Here is a 25,001-nt window from a genome sequence, read left to right as displayed (position 1 = left end):
GTTGCCTTAAAAGAAGGTCAAAAATAGAGCCTATTTGAGAAAATACCCACCTGCTAATATCGGATTTGCAGCAATTATATTAAGCCTTCTTCTTTCATATAAGGTTAGATTAGACGGACTAGTCTCTTGAGTTGTTGAATGCACTCGGCCAAACTCCGAACTCTGAAAATATTAAAACGCTTAAATAAAAAAATATCATATTCTAATCACAGTCAGGGGGCCGTCATAGGGGGACAGAGAAGAAGCTTTTTTTCAAAATTTAAGCAAAAATAGAAATCAGTTCATCGCTTGTTTTCCCCTTAAGAGCTTCAACAATAAAAAAAAAAAACTTTTTCAACTGAAAGCAAGGAGCAACATTAAACCTTAAAACGAACAGAAATTACTTTATTATATGAGGGAGGATGCCCCTTCCCCAACCGTTGCTCTTTACGCTAAAGTCTTAAAGTTCTTTGCAAATACTTCTCATTCAAATTCAACAGCCCTTGTTTATGAGCAGTCTTTCTTAAAGAATTGTGGCAAAAATCAAACTTCAAAGTTACGAGCGAGGGTTGAGGAAGGAACAGCCCCCCTCGTATACGGAATAATTTCTGTTCGGTCTAAGTTTTGATGCTGATCCTTACTTTAAGTTGAAAAAGCTTTTTATTAATTGAATTTCTGACCGTTTTCCAAATTAGATAAGAAAATAGCCCCCCCCGTGTAAAAATTCCCCGGAAAATTCCACCATGAAACTTTGCTCTTCATACAAAGTTCCCCTGCCCCAGACCACAGAAAAATTTCCCCTAAAATTCCGTGTTTTTCCCAATAATGGGCAAATCTCATAACTTAAAGACTTTTCCCCGGGGGCTGTGAGGGGGAGGGGGGTCATGTCATCCCCAGAGGCATAGTAATTCGACCTTTCAACTATGCGGAATCAATTGATTATCTTAAAATTTTGATCGAATGTCTTTAGGGAAAAGGGGGTGTGGAAGGGGGGAGGGGGTCTAGTTGCTCTCCAATCTTTTTGATCACTTAAAAATGGCACTAAAACTTCTAATTTCTGTTCGAATTAGTCCTTTTTTGAACTTCTAGGACTATTGACTCGATGCGATCACCCCTGGAAACGTCAACCCTTTTTGCAGATAGGAGCTTGAAACCTCTACAGTAGGGTTCTCTGATATGCTGAATCTGATGGAGTGATCTTCATTAAGATTGCTGGACTTCTTTTGTTTGGGAGGGGGGACCCCTCTTTAAATTATGAAAATTTTCTCAGGCTTGTAGCTTTGGATGGGTAACATTAAACTTAATGAATTTTATATATCTGAAATCAGCATAAAAAGCCAATTCTTTTGATGTATCAATTGTTGTAAAAATTCCTTTTCTTAGTTCCAGTTACTATTGGATCGAGCTGCTCCTTACTTACAGATCAACGAACTCTCTAATAATTTGAAAGTTCAGATTTCAACATTATTACATCAAAAGCAGAATTTCTCGCTTAACCGCTGAATCTTCTTCCATCACTTTGACGGCACACGAAAAAAGAAGAGTAGGTATACTTCCCATATGTTCGCCTATTTAAACTAATTTGGACTATCCTTTTAAAACCGTTGACAAACTTACAACAATGATGTTCGGCATTTTTTTCCCCTTTGAATTGGGATACATTCCGTTAGAATCTTTCCTGTTCAGTTTATAACCGCTATCTATTGTCCCTATTTTTTGGAGAAAATTAAACAAAGAAACAAAGAGATTGCTTGGCATTGAAACAGAAATAAGAAATACCTAATATTCAGCATTTGATCAATTTAAAGTTGGCCTGACCCATTTTTTTTAGCTCAGAGAAAGACTTATCAATGCATACAAAACCTCAATTTACAGGGAATAGTCTTTACTCTTCATGTTTTTGACCAGTGAGCTTTCCGAGTGTTACGGGATCTTTTTCCTTTTTTTCATGAATTTTTTGTATGGAAATCTCATAACAAGCAAAAAATAACGATAAAATGTTTTAAATACCAAGAGGTGATAGCTATAATTCTTTGGGCAGTTTTTTAGAAGCATCTTAGCGAAGAATAGTGAAAATATAATGAAGCGCAAGGTGAAAACAGATGGCGATGAAAAATATAGCCGAGCTATGATGCATGTCTTTATAAAGGGCTGGGCACACGTAGCTGATTTCGGGAACTGATTTCCAAATCAGCGCCAATTTTAAAAGAAATCGGTGTCAATTTGAGTCTGAAAATTTTTCTAGTTTTCGGCACCGATTTACAAAATCAGCGCTGATTTTCCATCATGACCATCACAAAAAAATAAGAATGCAATTGAATATTCAGCCAGAGCTGTATGTGATTAAAGCCCCTGTTACTGAGCGGAGAATTAAACTAATAAGTCAGTTCAGATAATTCATGTAACTATTTATAAGCTCCAGTTGACTATTTATGTCCATGATTTTTGTTTTGAAAATCTCGCGCAATAAATTTTTTTTTCAATAAATTTTTTTTACCGCTATCGTTTGTCCACTGATGCTGAAATCAGTTCCCGAAATCAGCTACGTGCGCCCAGCCCTTAAGTCAGTGCGAGGATGGTCAGACTGTAAGAAGACCTATAAATCTTGAAGTACTAAGTTCCTCAAAACCTTAAGAAAAAAAAGTTAAATTGATGTTTTTGTCAACGGATAACCTTATTTTAACCTAAGATATTTTAATCAACTCAAATAGAACCTTTATTTCATATAGTTGTTACCGTGCATTTCCGAAATTGGTAAATGTCGACATTCACCGGTGAATATCCTAAATAACTTTGTTTTTTTCTCCTTGGATTTAGTCAGCGTTGTCAGTCAAATTTTTCACTTTTATGCAAGGTTTGATGGTGACAGCTTAGGTTAGGTTTTTAACCCATTTCTGAGATGTACAACCTAATTTAATCTAACCCAACCTAACCTAACCTAACTTTTACCATCAAAGCTTGTATAAGCCTGAAAAAGCTGATTAGCAAAGCTAACTGAATCCAAGCAGAGAAAAGGGAATTTCGGACATTCACCGTTGAATGTCAACATTAACCAGATTTCGGACATTCATGGCAACATAGTTATTAGATTTACCACTGTTAAAGTATTTCAGCATGTCAATATTACCAGATAAGAAAGATCATTCACCCGCGGTGTTTTAGAAATAAAAATAACGACAAAGACTAGAAGGATTGTTATCCTAAGCTATCATGGATAAGGACCTGGGCAGGGGCGTAGCTCCAGCATTTTTATTGAGGGGGCAAAAAAGTTCCACATCCAGAGAGTCAAGGGGCATGGGCTATATAAAAGCTTTTTTTCAATTTTTTTTGGGGGGGGCAACTGCCCCCCCCCTTGCCACCCCCAAACGACGCCACTGGAACTGGGTCAATAACGCCCAGTAATCTTGAAAAAACCAGGAAGAGCAAGGATAGCTGAAGTCATATTATTTTTGACTGGCTATTGTTCTAGCCCACAGTGTACGTTAAAGAGTGCTTGATAATTTTTTATTATTAACTATTAAAAGTGTTTCTGCTACCACGTAGCTGGATGAGAATTGTTTGTTATCTGTTACAGCTTACACAGAGGGCAGTTGAAGTTTGGACAGCAGTACTTGTGACGCTGTAAAACATTTTTTGTTTCTTGTGGGATAACCTGCTGACGAGGGTAAACTTTTCGAAAATTAAGAAATAATACCATCACTCTTTAGGAAAACTGCCCTTTTCTAGACCTTAATGCCTACCTCTGGCAGGTTCCCATAGCTGCTTATAATCAGCTCTAAAAAGGTATCTTGGGGAATACTAAAATATCTTCCTTCCACAAAATAGACTAGGAATATACCTGAATTATTGTTTTTATGATATTTTTAATGATATTTTTCTTGCCTAAAAGTGAAATGCAAGGCATAATCTTACCTTGGATGGCTCTGGCTGTTGTTCTTCCTCAGCACTACCTGGTTTGGCATCCAAGTGGCTGCAATCATCAGCATTCAGAATGGGCAACTCTCCCCCAAGAAGTGGAAGATCAAAGTTTACCGATGCACTAAGTTCAAGGCCTGAATCGAGGTCATTGAGGTCTGACAGCTTTGGTCGAGACAGTAGGGTAGCCAGCATGCTTGAACATTGGAAGTATGTCCCTGAAGGATATAGATGAAGTGCAATTAATTGTGTAATATATCAAATTGAGGCAAAACGTGGGGTAAGAAAATAATTTTTACAAATTTATCAGGTGGAAATCACCAAATATTAGATAGGTCTGCCACTTCATTGATTCTCACAGTGTACGCTATGGAGTGCTTCAGCATCTACTGAGATTACAAAGGCTTGACGCGCCTATTAGATATATCTGAAATCCACATATATATTTCGTTTAATCGTTGGGGTTTTTGGGAATTAAATTTTAAAAATATCATTGTTATTATTTATTGTAAACCCGTCTTCAGCAGGAGCGTAATTTGCTATGGGGCAGGGGGGCAACCTGCTCCCTACAGACCCTAGTTCCCCCCCCCCCCCAGACCTCAGTTTGTAGAGGATGTGGGGGAGGGAAACAGTGTTGAAAAGTTGGACATAAGTTCCTCAAGCACATTTCTTCAGGGTGGTTTTCTTCCTTTTTGAAAAGTCAGTAAATTTTCACTGTGTTATTACTTTCCACGTTAAAATTATAATCCTACTGACAGTCACATGCTTTGACTCAGCGTAAAATTTTAATTTTCTCAAAACACATTACGGGGGATAGTCTGTACTGAATAGAGGCACAAGATATATTTTATAAGTTGCATTTACGACGAAAATGCGATATATATTTTATATTGGAATATAATCTACGCACTTTCCATTAAGAAAAAAAAGCGCAAAGAGGTTAAGTAAATCAAAATTAAATGCGAGATTGGCTGCGTCGAAGGACATTGATAGGATGTATTTTCATTAAAATTTTGCTACTAATTTTTTTCTTTTATTTCAGTCATCTTTTTGCTTTTAATGTAAAATGCTGGTTCTCCGATATATTGGGGTAACTTTTGTTTCCTGGTTTTTACTATTGATTATTTTTTCTTTTTTTCGCAAAGGTTGATTTCTTACTTTCTTTAATATATTTTTTGCACTGATGATGGCTTAGCGGAGGTCTTTGAAGAAATGTCTCCATTATTTCCTGTTTTATTTCACTGGTTGAAAATTTTCTCCGATTTATTTTTCACCGTTTGTTAGTTTTCATCATCAAATAATACTCCTGCCGTTATCTACCACTCTGTAATTTTCAATTTGGCTTAATATAGAACAACACATTTACTATCTTCTCCACAAGTGTGAGTATTACGAAGCAAGAAATCCCAAATATTCTGATTGTCAGGTAGGATATGAACAAAGTTAATTTAAATTTTCATTAACACCCTTTTTATAGTGAAGAGCGGTGATTGGTAAAGGGATGTGGGCCTAAATTCTTATGTTGACTGGTATTTCATTAAATACATCATCCAGAAATATATCATATTAATGACATAATGAAATTTAGTATAATAAAACTAACTATTAACATCCGGAAGAAAAAAATATCTAGAGGGCGACGGGAGATTTATCGTTACTAAGGATTCCTTTTTTTAGCGTTAAATTAATTCTTAACCTTCAGAGACAGGCCTTAGGATAACTCATGAACAGTTGATTAGCTGGATGTATACTACTGGATGTATAGCTGGATTACTTTATATCAATAACCAATTATTTATTTCTTTTTCTACGTGAAGTGTCTTAAGAATCAAGTTAGACCTTATCAATTCTTTTCTTGCTCCTGAGAATCTTCCCTCCTTACATTGTTCTTTTAATTATCCTTACTACTCTTATTATTGTTATGCGGAGGATAAGAGAAAGTCTTCAATTTTGAGAAAGACATCAATGAGGATAAATTTTGATTCTTCTTGCCTATATCTTACTGGCACCCTGGGCCGTTCCAGGTTTTTTGTCCGGGGAGGGGGTTACAAAAAACTTTTGTAAAAAAAAATCATCAAAAATGTGTTTTTATACATTTTATTACGTTTTCATGAGCCGAATTTTTTTTTTTTTTGGGGGGGGGGGGGTCAAACCCACTAACATTTCCCATGAGTACCACCTTGCTCGCACCTTATATCAAAATTTTAGTTTGTTGCCTTTAAATTTGATTGTTGAAAATGAATTTCTTACTATGTTATTCAGCTCATTATAGTAATGTTGCCTTTACAATTATTGGGATATTATTATCTCTTTATGAAAAACGCTCATTTTCTTCATTCTAATAGCCACTTTTTGCTATTACTAAGGCGTTCCTGAACTACAGCCCTACAGCTAAAAAATAATTCATTTATCAGTCGATTATGCGTTAGCCATTGACACAAAGTTTTCATTTCTCACGAGGGAGAGGTTTTTATTTCACTGTATTTATTTTGACCTTGATATTCCAGTACAACTCCACGGAGCAATATACGTATTTGGCAACTTCTTAGAACCAGAATCGTACTTGGTCCCTCAAAACCTCTTCTCCTGTTCTCCCCGCCAACTTATGAACAGAAAGGAAGGCATGTTGTACCCTGTTTGAAGCAAAATATCACAAAATTTTTTAATCCGTTTCACCGAAGAAGTAAACTTGGATCGTTGGCCGAACAACAGCCCTTTCCCTCCTATCACCACCTTCTTAGCAGAAAGGTTGGCATGTTTCACCTTGTTTGAACCGCAACCGTGCAAAGATCTTTAGCTGTATTTTCGGAGGACCAAAGTGTGCCCTGGCCCTACTGACACCCCCTTTCAAGCTTCTTAGCATAAATTTTGACGGGTTGTACCTTGTCACTCTGTATTACTTGAGCCATTAAGCGAGCCCTTGGTCCTTCTAGGCTCGAAGAGAAATTGGCCAGTTATCCGTCCAACCATGCTCATCTACGGCAATGATGGGTTTGTAACTTTTAATGGATGGTGTGCATATAATTGGTTTCTAATATGTATTTGAGGCTAAAAATCATTATCATCTCTTACAAAGAGTCACAGGGAGAGTGGCTAGAAACTTGTACCAAGTACATACTACTCATTTCTGACCAGGCCTGCTACTTAGAATTTAACAATATCCCAAGATATTCCTGCGAAAATTTCTATTATTAAATTTTCTATTATAAAATATCATTGTATTAAAAAATTTTATTAGTAAAAAATAATAATGTATATATCTAATATACTTCAGGGGGGTAATGTTTAACACGTACACTTTTCCTAATGTCCCATGCTCAGGACTGAAACACAAAATCTTGGGATGAGTCCCAAGGAGTGGCAGTTCTGTTTCTTATATTCAAAACTTATTTCCAGAATCAAACTGTTCTTACGAACAAAATAAAATAGAAACCATTAACAGATTTTATTTTTGGATCAAAGTAGCAAAGCATTAGCTTGGATACATGGTAAAATTTCAAAAGTAACAACATTGATTGTCAAAAAAAAAGTTTAGAGCAGAAATTTTGAAACTGTCTTTCAGAGTTTTTTTTTGAAGATTTTTTTTTGGGGGGGGAGGGGGGGGCAAATCATTAAAAAGTTTTAAAGGTTACAGTTTAATATATTGTGGTAAATACAAGACAAGGTGGTGCTCTTGCGATACTTTTTTCCACGAGGCCAACCAAAGGTTACTGTAGCACTTTAGGCTGTACAGACGACATAAATCTAGTTTTATTTACTTGATTTTATCTTTCCCATTTCATTTTTTTGCAATTTTACTCTGTTTGTTGTGTTTAATTCTAGCCCCTCTCAACTAAACTTTTTAGGGCAATATTTTGTATCTTTAATTTATTATGTTAGGTTCCTAGCATTGATGAAACGAAGGAAAGCAAACAACTGAGAAATTTGTATACACGTCTTACCACTATCTCTGCTGATATAACCCGCACATCCGCTATCGTTGCAAGAAGGGAAGTTTGATTCTAAATGGACGTCAGAAAAAGAAAAAATCCTCCCCGTAGCTTCAATTGGCTTTGACTCCTTACTTTGTGGTTCTGCCTTGAAAATAGGCAGATTTTTTTGTTCCTTTATTTCCTGTTTCAAGGCCTGAAAAGAAAATATGTTAAACTATTGATCTAAGCCACGTTTTTAGAAGATCAGTCAGAATAAGCACACCGTCCGATAGTTAAGACATTTCTTTCAAGACCAATAAATGGTTCAGTAGGCCTAAGCCAAAAAGGGAAAGCTTGAGCAGGATGGCAAAATAAAAGAGATGGAATAGGATATATTTAAAAGTGAAATGAATAATATCTGAATTTCATAAGCCCTGTGTTCACCAGAAAAACAAATCTCAAAAGAAAAATTAACAGAAAGGAGATAAAGTACCATTGCCAATAAAAATTTATATGTTCAAAAACCAAATAACAGTCTACAAAATAGCGCAGACTTGATTAAAAGCAATCTGGTTCCCATACATTATTCCCTCCCCCCCAGACTCGTCTTATAGAAAAAAAAATTTGCCAAAAGTTTGCATAGCTGGCTCATACATTGGAAAATACTAAAATCTAGAGGATTCTTAAAAGATAAAACAATAAAACAAGCTGTTCCAAATGAAAGTCTGAAACGAAGATAAATCTTAAAATGAACAGGCATAATTCTATACACGAGACACAAAGAGAGCTTAAATTGTATATAAATTAGAGCAAATACGGACAAATAATCTTCTGTTTTCAAAGGGTATACTGCCGCTTTATGGTGGATTTGATTCTAATCACAAATAAATTGCATGCACAATTTCACCTTTAAACGCAAAAAAAAACACACTTTAGCGTAGACAGCGAACATACCTAGAGACTGCTACCTACCCTTTTTGTGATCGAGAGCAGTATATGGCACCAGAATAAGTTGGTCATTATAGTTAGAATGATCATAAATCGTAAAACCACTGCTACTTGTATGTCCTAGTTAACCTCTTGTTTTTGTTGTGTTGATTCTAATGTTATGACAAGGAATATATTATTTCACCTGAAAAAATGCTGATCCAAGCGACTTGTTTTCCAGACTTTAGCGTAGGCTATATTTGACTCTCTATTGTTCAGCTTAAGTAGGAATTTTATTTCTTTATTCCAAGGAAAGTTCCAAACAAGGAAGTTCTTCAAAGGTTGAGTGTAGGAGGTACACAAAATCAATAGCATCCGGAAATGACTTGTATAGAGGAAAAAGTGTGTAGGAGGATGAAAACCATTTCGATGGAATTAGATTTTCTAAGAAATCTCGTAGAAGGAAACAATGTATAAACACATCTCAGCAATATTGCAAGAATCAAAAAGACCTCTTAATTACAACTTTAGAATAGTGCTGTCCATAAACGCTAGAAAGGAGAAAGAATAACCCCAAGAAAAAACAGAAAGAAAACACCAACGAAATAGTCAATACATATTCAAGGATAATTCAATCTATTATATTTAATGATAATAATTGTTATTATTATGTGTACGAAACATATACTTAGGCTATTAGAATCAAAGGAAAGCGGGCAGGTGTACTGGGAACATGGGGCATAAATAGAGAAGACCCAACTATAGATGAATATGTGAATTCGAATATATAGATAGATAAATGAATCCGATCCATACCTAAATAAAATGAATAATCACAGAGATTACAAAATGAACAGAGATTACATCAAACTGGAGTAGTACTACCGCCGTTTAAACCATATAAAGGTCAGAGTGGTATTTTCGGTTTACTGAGAACAAAATATCTCAAATATTTTTTGTTTCATAATTATAACATTGAAAAATCAAAACTGCTGAGAATTCCAGGAATTAATATCATTATATCAAACAGTTCGTGGTAACGAACTGTAAGTAACGAGCGACCCGGCTCAATGGTAACCAAAACTCTAAAAAACGGAATTTTGGTACCAATAGATACATCAAAAGAATTAGATTTTAATTCTGATTTCAAATATATAAGTTTTATCAAGCTTTAATCTTACCCATCAAAAGTTACGCGCCTGAGAAAATTTCGCTGATTTTGGAAAAAAGGGGGAAAGACCCCCTGAAAGTTATAGAACCTTAATGAAATTCACACCATCATATTCAGCGTATCATAGAACCCTAATGCAGAGGTTTCAAGCTCCTATCTACAAAAATGTGGAATTTTGCATTTTTTGCCAGAATAAATATCACGGATGGGTTTTTTTTTTTTTTTTTTTTTTTTTCCCAGGGGTAATCGTATTGACCCAGTGGTCCTAGAATATCGTAGGAGGGCTCATTGGAACGGAAATCAAAAGTTTTAGTGTCCTTTTTAAGTGACCAAAAAAATGGAGGGCAACTAGGCCCCCTCCCACTCTCATTTTTTTCTCAAAGTCACCCAATTAAAATTTTGAGATAGCCATTTTGTTTAGCATAGTCGAAAATCTAATAAATATGTCTTTTACGATGACTTAATCCCCCACAGCTCCCAGGGAAAGGGCTGCAAGTTATGAACTTTGCCCATTGCTTACATATTGTATTGGTTCTTGGGAAGTGTAAAGACATTTTCAGGAAGAATTTATTTCTGGGAGCGGGGGGGGAGGGGCGGGAGGAGGGGGTTACTCGGGAGAATCTTTCCGGGGGTTATGTTTCTTTGGGGTAAGGGACATTTCTATGAAGGGGGTGCCGGATTTCCAAGCATTATTTAAAAAACGATCAGAAATTAAATTAAAAAACACTATTTTTTTCAACTGAAAGTAAGAAAAAACATTAGAAATTAAAACGAACATAAATTATTACTTATATGAGGGGGTTCTCCCCCAAGTCAATACCTCGCTCTTTACGCTACAGTTTTTTTTAGTGCTTTCAAAAGAGCTATCTATTCTAATTAAACGGCCTTTGTGATTCAGGGGTGTGTGAATTAAAAAATTGTTTAACTTTTAACGTAAAGAGCGTGGTATTGACTAAGGGGAGAACCCCATCATATACGTAATAGCATATACGTAAAAAAAACAAAAAAAAAACAAAAAAAAACAAACAAGCGATACGGCTCAATAGTAAGCCAAACTTTTAAAAACGGAACTTTGATGTCAATAAATGTATCAAAAGAATGGGCTTATAATGCTGATTCTAAATATATGAATTTTATTAAGTTTAGTATTACTCATCAAAGGCTACGAACCTGAGAAAACTTACCTGATTTTTTAAAGAGGGGGGAAACATCACCTAAAAGTGAAAAATCACACCGTCAGATTCAGCGTATCAGAAAACCCTATAACATAGGTTTCAAACTCATATCTGCAAAAATCTGCAACTCGGTATTTTTTGCCAGAAGCAAAATATACGAATATAGAAGTTCGGTACGTAAGTTAATTTGTAAATTACGTCAGAACCAAATTTAGAAACAGCCATTTAGCAATAGAAAAGTAAAATTTTGATGCAAATTTTGTTTACTTATTCAATAACGGTGAGCCAAAATAAAAGTTGCATTAACTAAAAAACAATCAGAAATTAAATAAAAAAACAAGTTTTTTAAACTGAAAGTAAGGAGCGACATAAAAAGTTAAAACGGACAAAAATTATTGCGTATATGAAAGGGGCTGTCCCATCCTCAACGACTCGCTCTTTACGCTAAAGTTAGTCTCATTCTCACAAATCTACTTTTTAAAACAGTAAAAAACTTTGGCGTAAAGAGCGGGGCGTTGAGGAGGGGACAGACCCTTTCACATACGGAATAATTTTTGTTCGTTTTAAGTTTTAATGTCGCTCCTTACTTTCAGTTTAAAAAACTTGTTTTTTTATTTAATATATATTAAAAATCCGTCTACTTTCATTAGTTCTTTCCAGCAATCTTGATTATTATATAAACCCTCTTTTTTCTTGCTGTTGCGGCAAATATAAACCACACTGTTCAAAATACATACTACTACTACTACTGCTAACAATTCACCGCAGCACCAAGCCACCTAAGGCCAATACAGCTACTCACGCTCCTTCTCCATCCCAATCTATTCAAAAGCTCCCTCTTTACACCCTCACAGGGTCTTTCTTTATGACATCCTCCCACCCCAACCGCGGACGACCTGTTTTACGTTTAGTCCTCGACGAAAGGCAAATGACACGCAGGCTGTTCGTACAGTTTGAGAGGGGGAGGGGGGCATCACTATTACTTAGTAACCTTGGTTAGCCCCTTGATATTGTTTTTGGCTGCGCTATTGTTGATGTTATGACAAATAAATAACAAGCTAGTCGAAATACGAATCGTCGTTAATAAAGCACAAATAACAGTCTGGCCTTCAGTAGGCTTAGGTGGTAAATTCCGTTCACTCTAACATTCTGTTAAATAGGTATCTACGATCATAAATAAGTATCCTAGTGTTTGCATAGAAGAACCTATTATTCTTTATCTTCGATTATTTATTTATTTTCTGTTCATTTTGGGTTTCATTTATTAATTGATAGTAATTTATGTTTGTTTAAATTTTAATTGTTATTTGACTTTATTTCCGCTCGACTCAGGTTTTAATATTGGCTCTTTTTTTGAAGAGCTTTGTTTTTCGTTTTTTTTTTTTTAAGTAATGTTAAGGAAAACCTATATTTGATTTACGAGGTATCAATAATAGAGTCTACTCTTAATGATTATAACTCATCTATTTTGCGCCAAATGATTCACATTATTATATTTAGATAGATTGAATAAAATTATCTTAAAGCAACGATATTCTAAATTAAAATTCAAAATTCGAAACATCATCGAATAAAAAGAATCGGATTCAAGAGCTTAAGATCACTTTAAAATAGATCGTTTGGAAAGAGCTTGAAATATAGGATAAGGAATTCCACAAGGATGAATGCTAAGGAAAACCAAGAATTACCTACATTCCAAAATACAAATTCAAAATATCCTGGAAAAAAATTTGATTTAAGAGCATTTAAAAACTAGAGTATTCGGCCCACAGGTTATAATAAAAAATGGCATTGACATAACTCCTAATAATTTATTCTTAATAACATATCCCTTAGATTTACTCTGTGGAAAATAATTTCTAGAATACTGTATTAGCATCCTTACATTTCTTTCTTTTTGCCCTCTTTGATGCTTCACTTTTTTTCATTTTAAAATATTTTCTTCTATTATTTTTGCCACTCAGGGATTCTTCAATTGTTTCTTTATTCTCTCAAATATGTCTCCTTTTATCATCTCATAATTTTCCGCAATCTGACTTAAGGATAACTTCTAAATCTTTGTGTATCCTTTAGTGTTTTTTAGTTACTCCTGCTTTTTTTCGTGTTTCCGCATTTTTTTTAATTGAAGTTTTCTTTCCAAAATAATGATTTTAATGGCTTAATTTGATGTTTTTTTTGTCACCATTTTTGTGTTAAACCTCCATATGCTTGGCTCCTGGGTTTCATTTTATTTGTAGTTATTTTGTTTTACAAGTGTCGAGGAAAATACGTTCGTCTAAACCCCAATTTACAAGGAGCAGATATATTTGTCCCAGGTCCCCCTCTTACAGACTGCTCTTTAAGAGAATACGCTTCTTTTTTTAGCATTAAAACATACTCTTACATAGGGGAGGGGGGGGGTATTTTTTCGGAGGGGGTTTTGCTCAATTTTTTGGGGGGGAGGAGGGGGGTGTGGTTTACACAAAAAAAAACGCATAAAACGCACACAAAATTTGTTTATGTCCATTTTTGTTACATTTTTACGAGTAAGACAAACATTTCGGGGGGAGGGGGGATTCAAAACTCTAACCCCCCTCCCCCTGGATACGGCCTTGCTATTCATTAGTTTAGTTCAGGATAATTTAGATACAGTTTGTTCTATTTTTACCTTTCCTGTTTATTTGTGTCCTTCTAATACAGGTTATAATTCATTGCATGTCTTGTTCATCTTTTTCGAGACATTGTTTCTGTCGAAGATAGTCAATCTGTCAATGACTTGAAGACAAACAATCTTTCTTTTGTTTTTTATTTTGGCCAAGAAGTTTTCTCATAGACGAAGGATAGCCTTCCAGAGATCCAGATATTGTTTGAATCTGAATGGAATCTGACAGAGCGTGAATAATTGAATTCTAAACAATAGGGAATTTCCCTGGGTGATATTTTTGAATCACTAATCAAGCAGTACGTTGCTGACTTGCTGAGTACCCTATATAACAGTACGATTGACTAATCAAGCATATTTTGGTTTAGTGCCCCCATGGGGACTGATTCTCCCCTAGTGTCCTCACCATCACCACTGGTTACACAATTTCTAATTAGTCTGTATGATCAAAGAGCAATTTTACGCATAGAACATACCAAATCATTCTTTCATTTTTTCTTTTTATACGTAAAATATAACTTTTATTTTTTAGCTAAACCATAAAATCTTATTACAGGTATTTCGAAATCATTGATGATGGTGAAATAAGGAGGGGGCGATGATAACCCAAATCAAATGGCTAGTAGTATCGAATACGTCTAGGGGAATTTGAAGCATAGTTTAATTGACACTGTCTTATTAACAAGTTTTCATATATGATGTTTCCTCAAAACGTGAGTCTCGGTAGGGAGTTAAAAAACATGGATTATAAAATCTTCGCGCCCGCCACCATAAGGTACATCTGAAACCTTTTTCAAAAATTAGCTGTTGTTCCCCTACAAGTCCACCAATGAAGGCGGGTTTTCAAGCCAATACACAGTGCCCCATCTATAATTAATTTATCATGACTTTTACAGTGAGAATTTCTGTTTTACACTCGTGAAAACTGAGAGCTTGAAAACAGAACCCATAGGAACCCATTCGAAAGAGGAAGAGCAAAATACTACTTCTACAAGAAGTTTCAAGAATGGGATTTGCTGATGATGTCATATCTTCTTCTGGTAATACATATGATCAATGCCAATAAAGATCCAGAAAGGCTAAATCTATCCATGGAACCGTAGCAACCCAATCTGAAGAGGAACAGCAAAATACCACTTCTACAAGAAGTTCCAAGATTGGGATTTGCCAACGATGGCATTTTTTCTTTTTATGTTACATAAACTTTAATATGATCAGTGCGAACAAAGATCCAGAATAACCAAGTTTATACCATGTCTTTTAGTGTAAATGTATGCACTAGTTACTGCAATGAAGTTTGAGGAAATAATGTATTATAAGGAAAGATATTCTTCTTCTGTTTCTCCGTGGGTTCATCTGGGCGATAATGCCCGTCATAAAGAACCAGTTAAGAGATGCATGGTTAGCGTAAGGCTTTTCAAGGTGCAGCTAGGTTGCAGTTCTTCCTGCATGGAGCGAATGGAGATGCGAGAGTAGAGCCAATCTTAAGTACCCAGAGTTGTTTCTGTTTGCATTAAAGCAACTCTCATAAGCTATAAAACCTTACTAGCCGACAAATTTGTCGACGTCTCTGTGCAGCTGCTCCAGCAAGAAAAAATTCTTATCTGCGGAAATTTTATTCTCTTGTGTGAAAATTTTACAGCACAAAAATGCCAAAATGTAAAATCCAATCCGTATATTCCAGCAAAGATATATTGGCGATACTGAAAATGAGAAATCTACAACAAACTTGGAATACGGGGATCTGAATGGAGTGTTAAGAATTCATAGCTCATAAATAATAATTTATTTTCATAGGCTTTTCTATTCAAAAGGCAATAACTTACTTTTCTTTGCTGATTATATTTATCAATTATTATAAAAAGGGTAAAGCAATATTCTCATAAAAAAGAACAATAAACATCACATTTATTACACGGACATATAAATCGACTTTGAATGATGTGAAAGCTAGTTAAAGGGGGGAGGGCGAGACATCAAATTTAAAGAATGTTTTCAAAATTCTCTCTTCCAATTTTTTTCTGAATCTATAAGATAAAGTCTTCCTTTGGAACAATCGTTAAGAGCTGTCCTTGACGGTTTAATTCCGAAGGGGCATTCAGTGCTAACAGGAGTGTCTCAAGGATGGATTGCAAGCCCGACTCTCTTCTTGGTGTTGGTACATAGCCTGGAGAATAATCTTATGAACAAAATTTATCATTAAGGTGATCATACAACCACTCAAATTGTAATTCCCGACCATGTTGATCCAATGAATATCATTTGCAGCTTCAGGAGAGATAATTCAAACAATTTTCCATGCAAACAAAAAAGGAAAAAAAAATAGGAAAATAGAAAAAAGAAACAAAGAGTTGATGATACTTAAAGCAAGAACCGTGAAATAAAATCCTGATGTCGTCTTTAATGATAACAAGATCTCGTCTTTTGATAACAAGAGTCAATATTCTTCGTATTCTAGAAGTGAAATTCGTTATGGATCTCATGTGAACTGAGCACCTTAGTGAAGTGAGATTATCCTGGTTCTGAAAGATATGATCTATCTTTCGATGTCAAAAGATTTTTCCTCGATTGTCAGTGCCTCAAACATTCTTCATTCTCATCTCTAGTGAATCTAAAATCAAGCAGTCAGTATCAAGAGCATCTAGTAAATGCGTGTGTAACCAATTCTCATCAGCCATTACAGTAGCGAATTGAAGTGAGGTTTATTTTAGTGTTTTACACGCATTTCCACTATCCACCTTCGGAGGGCTTGTCTATGCTCATACCTGGCAGAGCTAAGCTGATGAGAGACACCATTTTGCTGGGACTACCTACAGCAGGGATATCCCTGCCAGGAACCTAACCTAAAGAGAGGTTTTTTTCGAAATACTATCGCCATGTAAAATGAATTCCCAGCAGAAGAGATCTCTTCTTGGTTACAGTAAGCGAAAATATTATAGATATTTAAAATAAGAAAAAGAAAAGAAAAGTCAGAACTAGTGGCATATCTTCAGTGACGATGGAGTGACACCAAATGTATAGTAATAATATAAAAAAAAACCTTCCCGAACTAGCTTGGGATGCAAGAAACTGAAAGTTTCATTCATTCACCATGAACACTTTCCAAATACATGCGGAGTCAGGGTTTTTGAAGAAAGAGAAATGGAGGAAAAAGCCCTCTCCCCGCTCTCTTTAGGGCCTTTGATCAATTCGTGAGAGATCATTCATATGCATTGGCCATTCCGTTGATCATTGATCATTCCGTTGACTATTCATGTGCACATCAGCTTTCCAAGCTAATGAAAAGCCATTCTTATAAACTTTCACCGAAGAGATTTTCTATGCGTTCCAAACGAACGGTAAAGAATTATTCATTTTTTGCTATATCTTATTTTATAGTAAAAGTTTTAGTTATTGGCTCTAGTAATTCAAAAAGTTTTCATGCAGCATTTTCATCAAATTGTGATTCTTAGCCAATATTCTTAAAATAAACGTGCTCTATGATTGCTTCAATCTGTTTTGATGTATCTTATACGCTTGTTCGGATAGTTAGAAGTTTCCATTTTTTCCAAAATGAAACACATATCGCTTTTCACATCTTTTTGAATTAACTTGAACGTAAGCATTTCTAACGCCATCTAGCTTTCCACTCGTGTTACAGAAAGTGCACTTCCCAGCAGGCAACATTTGTTCCAATTACAAATCCACTTACAGTTTCACGTCACTTATACATGGGTCTATTAATTGCAATGAATTTCCGTCTCTAAGCATAAAATGCAAACCTTGAGAATCATTAACTTCCTTCATAAGCTTTTCAGTGATGGCATGCTCCACAAAAGCTAAAATTCCTCCTTGACTTTATATTTATTTTTATATTTTTAGCTTACATATAGCTAAAAAACAAAAACTCGAGATTAGGTTTGTCTCTGGCAGGGAGGGTATCCTGACCTTCCTTCAATTTTTCCGTTTCCTTTCACTAATTGCCGATTATTTTCCTAGATTCACTTGTTTCTTTCCACTTTAAAAAACTTTCCCTCCCTACAAACAACAGGAATACATTGAAATGAATTACTGCATAGGGGACAGGGACAGATGAACCACAGAAGTTTTTAAAGGGAGTAAGCGTATAAAATGGGACTCCAGTTGAAGACCGAGGAGGTCAGTACAGACGTAGTTGAATGTATAGTTGATAATGATCTAAATTACTTTTGTTTTTACGATTTAAAAATCAGGTGGCCAGAGATGCAAATGTGACTTTTTTCTTTTTTATTATGTTTTAGCTTTTTCGAGAGGTTCTTGAAGGAAATTAAGAATATATTCTCAAGTGCAAACTACACTTTGTGTATGCCTGGAACACAATTGAGCGCAATTAAGCACAAGCATAGATCTTGTAATTTCGATGTGAACTAGCATAGTCGTGTAAGAAATTACCAACTACAGTTATGATTTGTGCCAGCACGGAACTTGGGAAGGAGTTACGTCAATCGCTTTATATCCTAGCTTTTCAAATGAAGCCTTTTTCAAAATACAAATAAAACCCTATTTTTCTTAGCAGAATCGAGCAAATATGTGGATCCCTCGCAAGACATGATGACTGTGGTAACCGATGAGGCAGCAGATTACGCAACATCAGCCCACAACCTGAAAGGCGTGTTTTGGGTTTTCTTTTCCTCTTATCAAGGGGTAGTTACTTATAAAAGCTTTTATGAAGTCACCAAGATACGGAAAATATACATGGGATGTAAAAAGCTCCTTTGTCCCACTATATCTGGGAGAGAGAAACGATAATGTAACACATTTCGGGAAAAGCGGAAACGTTTAAGTATGCTTAAAACCAAATAAAATAGGATAAGAAAGATTTAAATAATCAATAGAATCGACTCAGTAAAGGGGTAGACTGTAAAATTATGTTTTACAAAAATGGGACGCAATGTTTTTGGATTACTGCAGAAGACTTGAGTTTAGAATCAAAGGAGGAATGAATTCGTAAAAGATGCTTATTTTTACTACTCTTTTGAAATATTCAATCCTGTCAAAATACTTATGTTTAATAAGTTGATTTAATAAGCTATAGAATTGATCAGCTGCTACATATATATACGATTGAGGAAAGTTTAAAAGCGGATCAAGAGTAAAGTACAGAAAACAAGGCTCCTTTTCACCTAGGTCTCCTTAATTATTTATGTTTCTTTTTCTATTATAAGTATCTAAGTCAAGGCCGTATCCAGGGAGTAGACGCCATATTAGTAAAATACTGTATTGCTATGTTACAAAATTTTAAAAGACGGTTTTATTCTAGGCCAGTTCCACTTTAAAATAGTAAACAAATCATCATTGCCAACATTAATGTTAAGAAAACATTAATGTTTTCTTTTTCTTAATTTTTAACAAAGAAATATTATCTAAACAAAGAAGCCTTAGTTCACCAATGTATACATGTTCACACATATACACATGTGTTTTTATACCATAGCTTCTTTTCCTGAAGGAAGAGGACTAATCATAGGAGTTTCTCCCAAACAGGAAACTGAAAAGACTAAAAACTTAGATCAGTTCCTGAGAGCAAATCATCAATGTCATCTAATTTTGCCAAGTAGCGCTATGCTTCTTTTGGTGGGAGTGAAATCAGCACTTTTGCCACCTTTTTTATCCAGCTCTGTAGCCCTGTACCGTAAGCACTATAAAAATACGTGTAAACAAAAGAAAAGAAAATGATGGCATCTTAAAACCGTCTTTTTATTTACCTTATATCAAATCAAGCAAGCAAGCACAAAGCAAGAGCAACAAGGCAGGACAGATCAGGTCTGTCTAATAATTGATTTTGTTGATGTTAGGTTAGTTTTTATTGTCTTTTCCCCCTTTTTTTTACACCGTTGATAAAGGCTTCCGGGCGTGAAGCCAAAATACTGGGACTTCTATTATTATAAGTGAAAAAGTTTTTTTTTGTTTATTCATTGTCTTATTGAAAAATTACACACGTTTTTCTGCATTTGTATTTCCTTTCAATCGTCGAAAATCCCAAACAAAATATGCAACCGAAACTTAAACATCAATGGTTTGCAATGGCGTAATTTGGCAGGTTCAGTGGGCATGAGCCTCCTTGGTTAAAAAAAAAACCCTTTTTGGGAGTATCTTAATTGAAAATTCTTTTTTTGGTATTTTCATAAAAAAAAAAAATGAAAAAAGGAACAAACTAGCCCCCCCCCCTTTCATTTTTTTCTAAATACATCTCCCCCCCCTAAACAAAAATGGGATTGAAAAAGAAAAGAATGATGTCTCTCCCCTGCATCTTTTCTTAAACGTAACTTGTAAGATTTATTGCACTTTTTAAGAGCAAAATGTAATTAGAGGGCAACTAGTCCCCCTTCCATTCACTTTTTACCATCATGTACCGTCAGTAACCCAAATTAAACCGAAAATCATATGAAATACCATTTTACTCAAAACATCAAATAAATATGCCTCCTGGGATGATATGATCCGTGCAGCTCCAGGGGCGAGGGCTCTAGCTCATGCAAAATTGTCCTTTGTTCACAGGTAGGTTTAGTAAAGAAACGGGGGGGGGGAGGGGAGTATGTTTGGCCTTGGTAGCTAATTGCCATGAAACTTTCATTTCGTTACTTTTTCGGCCCTTGGGTCCTCATGTTTTGGGTCTCTGATGGATTTTAAACCCGGGAGCATTTGGCCTCGGAAGCCCTATTGTAAAACCGATCTGTTGGAAATGGGCTAAAAAGTTTTTTTTTCCAATTTGCTAGAAACCAACATCCTTGGGTTTGTTGTGTCAATGGCACTTAAATACACAAAAAAGTTGAACAAAAACAATAGTTGACAAAGGAGGCCCAAAAACACCAACATTTTGTTCGCAACAGATTAATTTGAAGATTAGTTTCTTTGTGCAAAATATTGCCAACAAAAATATTTGCTTTAAGGTTCAAGGTTCTTGATAGAACATGCAATTCTGTGCTGAGCCTACAACTGTAACTTGCACCGAAAGGACAAAATACTAAATATCATTGGATTCATTAGTTTCAGATCTATCGATTCACCGGGCCAGAATTATAAAATTACTTAAGACGGCAGAAAAGTCGTATAAGTAATTTCTTAGGCCACACTGCATTTACACTTACAATTAAAACGAAATGAAAATATAGGAAAACAAATATAATTTTTCAATAAGATAATGGACAAAAAAAAAAACTTTTTTTCACTAATGTAATCACAACAGCCCAAATACTTCATGTCCAGAAGCAATTAGTAACAGGGAAACAAAAAAAAAACTAGCTTAATATAAACAAAATGTGTCAAGAAAACGGGAGAAAACACAAACCATATTAAAAAAAAAGTGTAAAAAAATAAAAAAATTATGGCATATTAAAACCACCCTTTTATTTACCTTTTATTTATATCAAATCAAGCAGGTGAGCACAAAGCAAGACCAACAAGACAGGATAGACCAGGTCTGTCTGAGGATTGATTTTGTTGATGTTAGACTAGTTTTTATTTTCTTTCCCCTTTTTATACCCGTTGATAAAGGCTTCCAGACGTGAAGCCAAAATACTGGGACTTCTATTATTATGCGTGAAAAAAGTTTATTTTTGTTTATTCATTTTCTGATTGAAAAATTATACACATTATTCTGCATTTTCATTTCGTCTTAATCGTAGAAAAATCCTTAGCAAAAACATGCAACCGAAACTTAACATCATTGGTTTACAATGCCGTAATTTGGCAGGTTCTGCGAGCATGAGCCCCCTGGATTAAAAAAAATATACCCTTTTTGGGAGTATTTTTATTGAACATGCATTTTTGGTATTTTCATTGAAAAAAAAACTGAAAAAAGGAACAAACTAGCCCCCCTTTACTACTACTACTACTATCAACTCACCGCAGCACCAAGCCGCCTGAGGCAAACACAGCTACGCAACCTCCTCCTCCATCCCAATCCATTTAAATCCTTCCTTTTTACATCCGCCAACAAAGTTCCCATTTCCTTTAAATCTTTGTTTATGAGGTCATAACTTCCCGGGCGAGGACAGCTTGCTTTCCGTTCAGCCCTAGATGTTTGGCCGAAAATAAAAATCTTCGGCAGCGTGTCAGGCTTCATCCGCACAACGTGCCCTAGCCACCTCAACCTTTCTTTCATTATAGCCCTAGAGAGCGGTATTGAACCACATTTTTCGTATAGCCTATTGTTTGAAATACGGTCAGTCAGCCGGGTGCCCAGAGCAATCCTTAAGCAATTTCTCTGAAAAACATCTAGCAAATCTTCATCCGCTTTTCGGAGCGTCCATGCTTCAGAGCCATATTTGACCATTGTCAACACTGTAGCTTCTAATATTCTTATCGTGGTATGCAGACTTATCTTCCTAATTTTTAAAACTTTTTTTTAACTATGAACAAAAAAACCTGAGTCTTGGCTATTTTACTTTTAATATCTTCACTGCTCCCAAAGTTTTGACTAATAATACTGCCGAGGTTAGTTAAGCTGTCCACCTCGTCAATCTTTTCGTTTCCCAACGTCGTCAACTTTTCATCTTCACTTATTCCTAGCTTTAGTGACTTAGTCTTCCTAACATTAATTTTCAAACCAATTCTAGCGCCCTGAGAACGCAAAATCTCTAAAACTTCCTTCATTTTGCTCACATTTTCATCTAGGATGCTTAAGTCATCAGCATAATCCAAGTCCAGGAGACTTTTCCCTCCCCATTTGATTCCGTGGTCTCCCGTTGCCTTTCCTGCGCTCCTTAAAACAAAGTCCATCAAAATAATCCATATAAAGGGGGATAGAACACAACCCTGCTTAACTCCTGGTTTAATACAAAACCAGCTGCCAACCTCATTTCCTACCTTAACTGCAGCAGTATTATTCTCGTATATAGCACTAATCACTTTATTGTATTTGTCTGGTATACCATATACGGATAAAACCTTTACTAAAGCTCTTCTATCAACAGAATCGAACGCTTGCTCATAATTTATAAAACTGAGGACCAAAGGTGTTTGACAACTCATACACTTCTCAATTATTACACTAAGAGTGAAAATTTGGTCGACACATCATCTAACTTTTCTAAAACCGCACTGTTCTTCTCTTAAAACTTTGTCTACGGCATCTCTCAGTCTAAAAAGTATCATAAGATAAGATAAGATAACGTGTATTTCAAGCCAAAATGTGGCAATGTAAACAAACATAAGACACGATAAACAAATTACGTAACTCTCCCCAATAATAAAGAAAAAAATAAAAATAAAATAAAAACTACTCTCTTATTTTTGCAAAACACTCATCAAGATACCTTCCCACTCGACAAATAAATTTTGACGATTTACTTTTCAAGGCATCAGGAAGCAGCACTCCATCTCTCCCAAATAAATTTTCCCTTACCCCCAAAAGACCTCGACAACGACTCAGACAATGCTCCAAATTCTCCTCCTCTTCTTAGCAAAGAGGGCAAGCAAACCTGCCTTCCTGGACACTTTTCCTCCTCTCAAAAACTTTCAATCTCGAACGAGTCGCAAGGCAATTCGATCATAGCTGTATCCAATATGTAAGGTATCTAGAAGGTAAATTTAACTTAAAATAAAACTCGTGACAATATATTGTCTTAACCTCTTTATAATACCTTAGGGTTTCCAAATTCTTAGTCTCCTCCCCCCATTTCTGTATCGTCTGGTCCTCCTGCACCCGCTTGATTTCCTTGTCCAACTGTAATTGTTGACTAGTTGGTCAAAGGCCATCATTCTATGCGAAAGAAAAACCTGTCTTATCCAATACCTCTTTAACTTTAAAAGGCCAAGATCTTTTCCTATGCAGCTGAATTAACTAATCATATGCAGCCTTCAGTAACCTATCACTGGGTAACTGTACAACCCTTAGCCAAAATTTTATCATTTGGACTGTTCTCTAACTTTTAAGAGACCACAGTCCAAGGTCTCCTTTAAGAAACTGAGTATGGGTCATTCTATGCAGCCCGTACAATCTCTTAAAATAACCTAGCTGAATGCTTTCTAACTGGGTAGCGTTCTCGTGTCCCCAAATCTCTGCCCCGTAATGGAGAATCGGCATAATCTTAGATAAAAAAAAACCTCTAATGCAAAGACGAATTCTTTATTCCACTAATTTTATTCCTGAAAAGTGAAAATGTTGCAGCTCTTCCTTTATTTAATACTTCTTTAATATGCAGTCCTCCAAGTACAAAAAAAGGCCCCCGCCATCTAAAAAAACTATAACTTCTAATTATGCCATTATGTAAAAAATAAACATTGTAAGAACGAAGTAAGTCAATCAAAAAATAAACATTGCAAGAAATACGTAAGAAATTGTAATTCATCTCACTCGATAGTATGGTACTTAGTACTTGGAAAAACAGTCATTGAAAAAAAAAAAACACTCAAAACTTGGAAAAAAAACACACTTAAATGAAACATTACATTTACTTTATTCAGGGATTTTTTTTTCTTTTTAGTTAACAATATTTCCAGATACCTCGCTATTCTTCTGCAATTTTTTAGTGGCTATATACCTAGAAAGAATTATTTTCTGACTTCAAACTGTCCAAATACTTTACTCCCCCGGTAAATACCCCCCCCGTGGAAAAGAAGTCTTTCCAAATTTGAGATTTTTTTTTTTAGTTTTTTTTTTATTTCCGTAGGGGAAAGGAGTTTTGGTACTTGTGTATTATGGGCAACTCACTCAAGTTTACGCTGTATAGAACTCGAGAACAAACCGGTTTCTTCGTTATTTTTTTCAGCTTAGCGCGAGACAAGACAAAGACAAGTTACAGAATATATGGGAAATATATAGTTTGGGCTACATAGTTGCACATATGGTGGGGGGGGGGGATCTGAATACGATTTTTTTCTAGTTCACCGTGGTATTATATTCTGTCACTTGTCTTTGTCTTGTCTCGCGCTAAGCTGAAAAAAACTAAAGAAGACACCGGTTTTGTTTTCGAGTTTTACACAGCGTAAACTTGAGTGAGCTGCCCATAATACACAGTACCAAAACTCCTTTCCCCTACGGAAATAAAAAAAAACTCAAAAAAAAATTCTCAAATTTGGAAAGACTTCTTTTCCACGGGGGGGGGGGGTATTTACCGGGGGGGTAAAGTGTTTGGACAGTTTTAAATAAGAAAACAATTTGTTCTAGATATGGCCACTAAAAAATTACAGAAGAATAGCGAGGTATCTGGAAATTTTTTTAACTAAAAAAAAAAAAAAAAATCCTAGTATAAAGTAAATGTAATGTTTCATTTAAGTGTTTTTTCCAAGTGTTAAATGTTGTTTTTTCTTTTCAATGACCG

General features: G+C 35.4%; 1 protein-coding gene across 3 annotated transcripts in view; it reads right to left on the bottom strand.

Moving 5' to 3' along the window:
* The window catches only part of LOC148940695 (uncharacterized), a 193,633-nt gene that overhangs the window by 97,481 nt on the left and 71,151 nt on the right, over positions 1-25,001 (bottom strand). For 2 of the 3 annotated variants that reach the window (XM_089105501.1, XM_089105503.1), the window contains exons 6-9: positions 11,088-11,117; positions 7,836-8,019; positions 3,892-4,112; positions 51-162 (exon numbers count right to left, since the gene is read on the bottom strand). In XM_089105501.1, coding sequence (XP_088961627.1) covers positions 51-162; positions 3,892-4,112; positions 7,836-8,019; positions 11,088-11,117 — 547 coding nt within the window. The remainder of the gene's footprint in view (positions 1-50; positions 163-3,891; positions 4,113-7,835; positions 8,020-11,087; positions 11,118-25,001) is intronic. The other variant, XM_089105502.1, reaches the window with a different exon arrangement.

This window comes from Artemia sp. Qi Xiang Cuo, chromosome 19, assembly GCF_049724085.1.
Source record: "Artemia sp. Qi Xiang Cuo chromosome 19, ASM4972408v1, whole genome shotgun sequence".
Classification (NCBI taxonomy): domain Eukaryota; kingdom Metazoa; phylum Arthropoda; class Branchiopoda; order Anostraca; family Artemiidae; genus Artemia; species Artemia sp. Qi Xiang Cuo.
The sequence above is the reverse complement of the archived record's forward strand: the minus strand, read 5'-3'. Positions and strand labels throughout refer to the sequence as shown.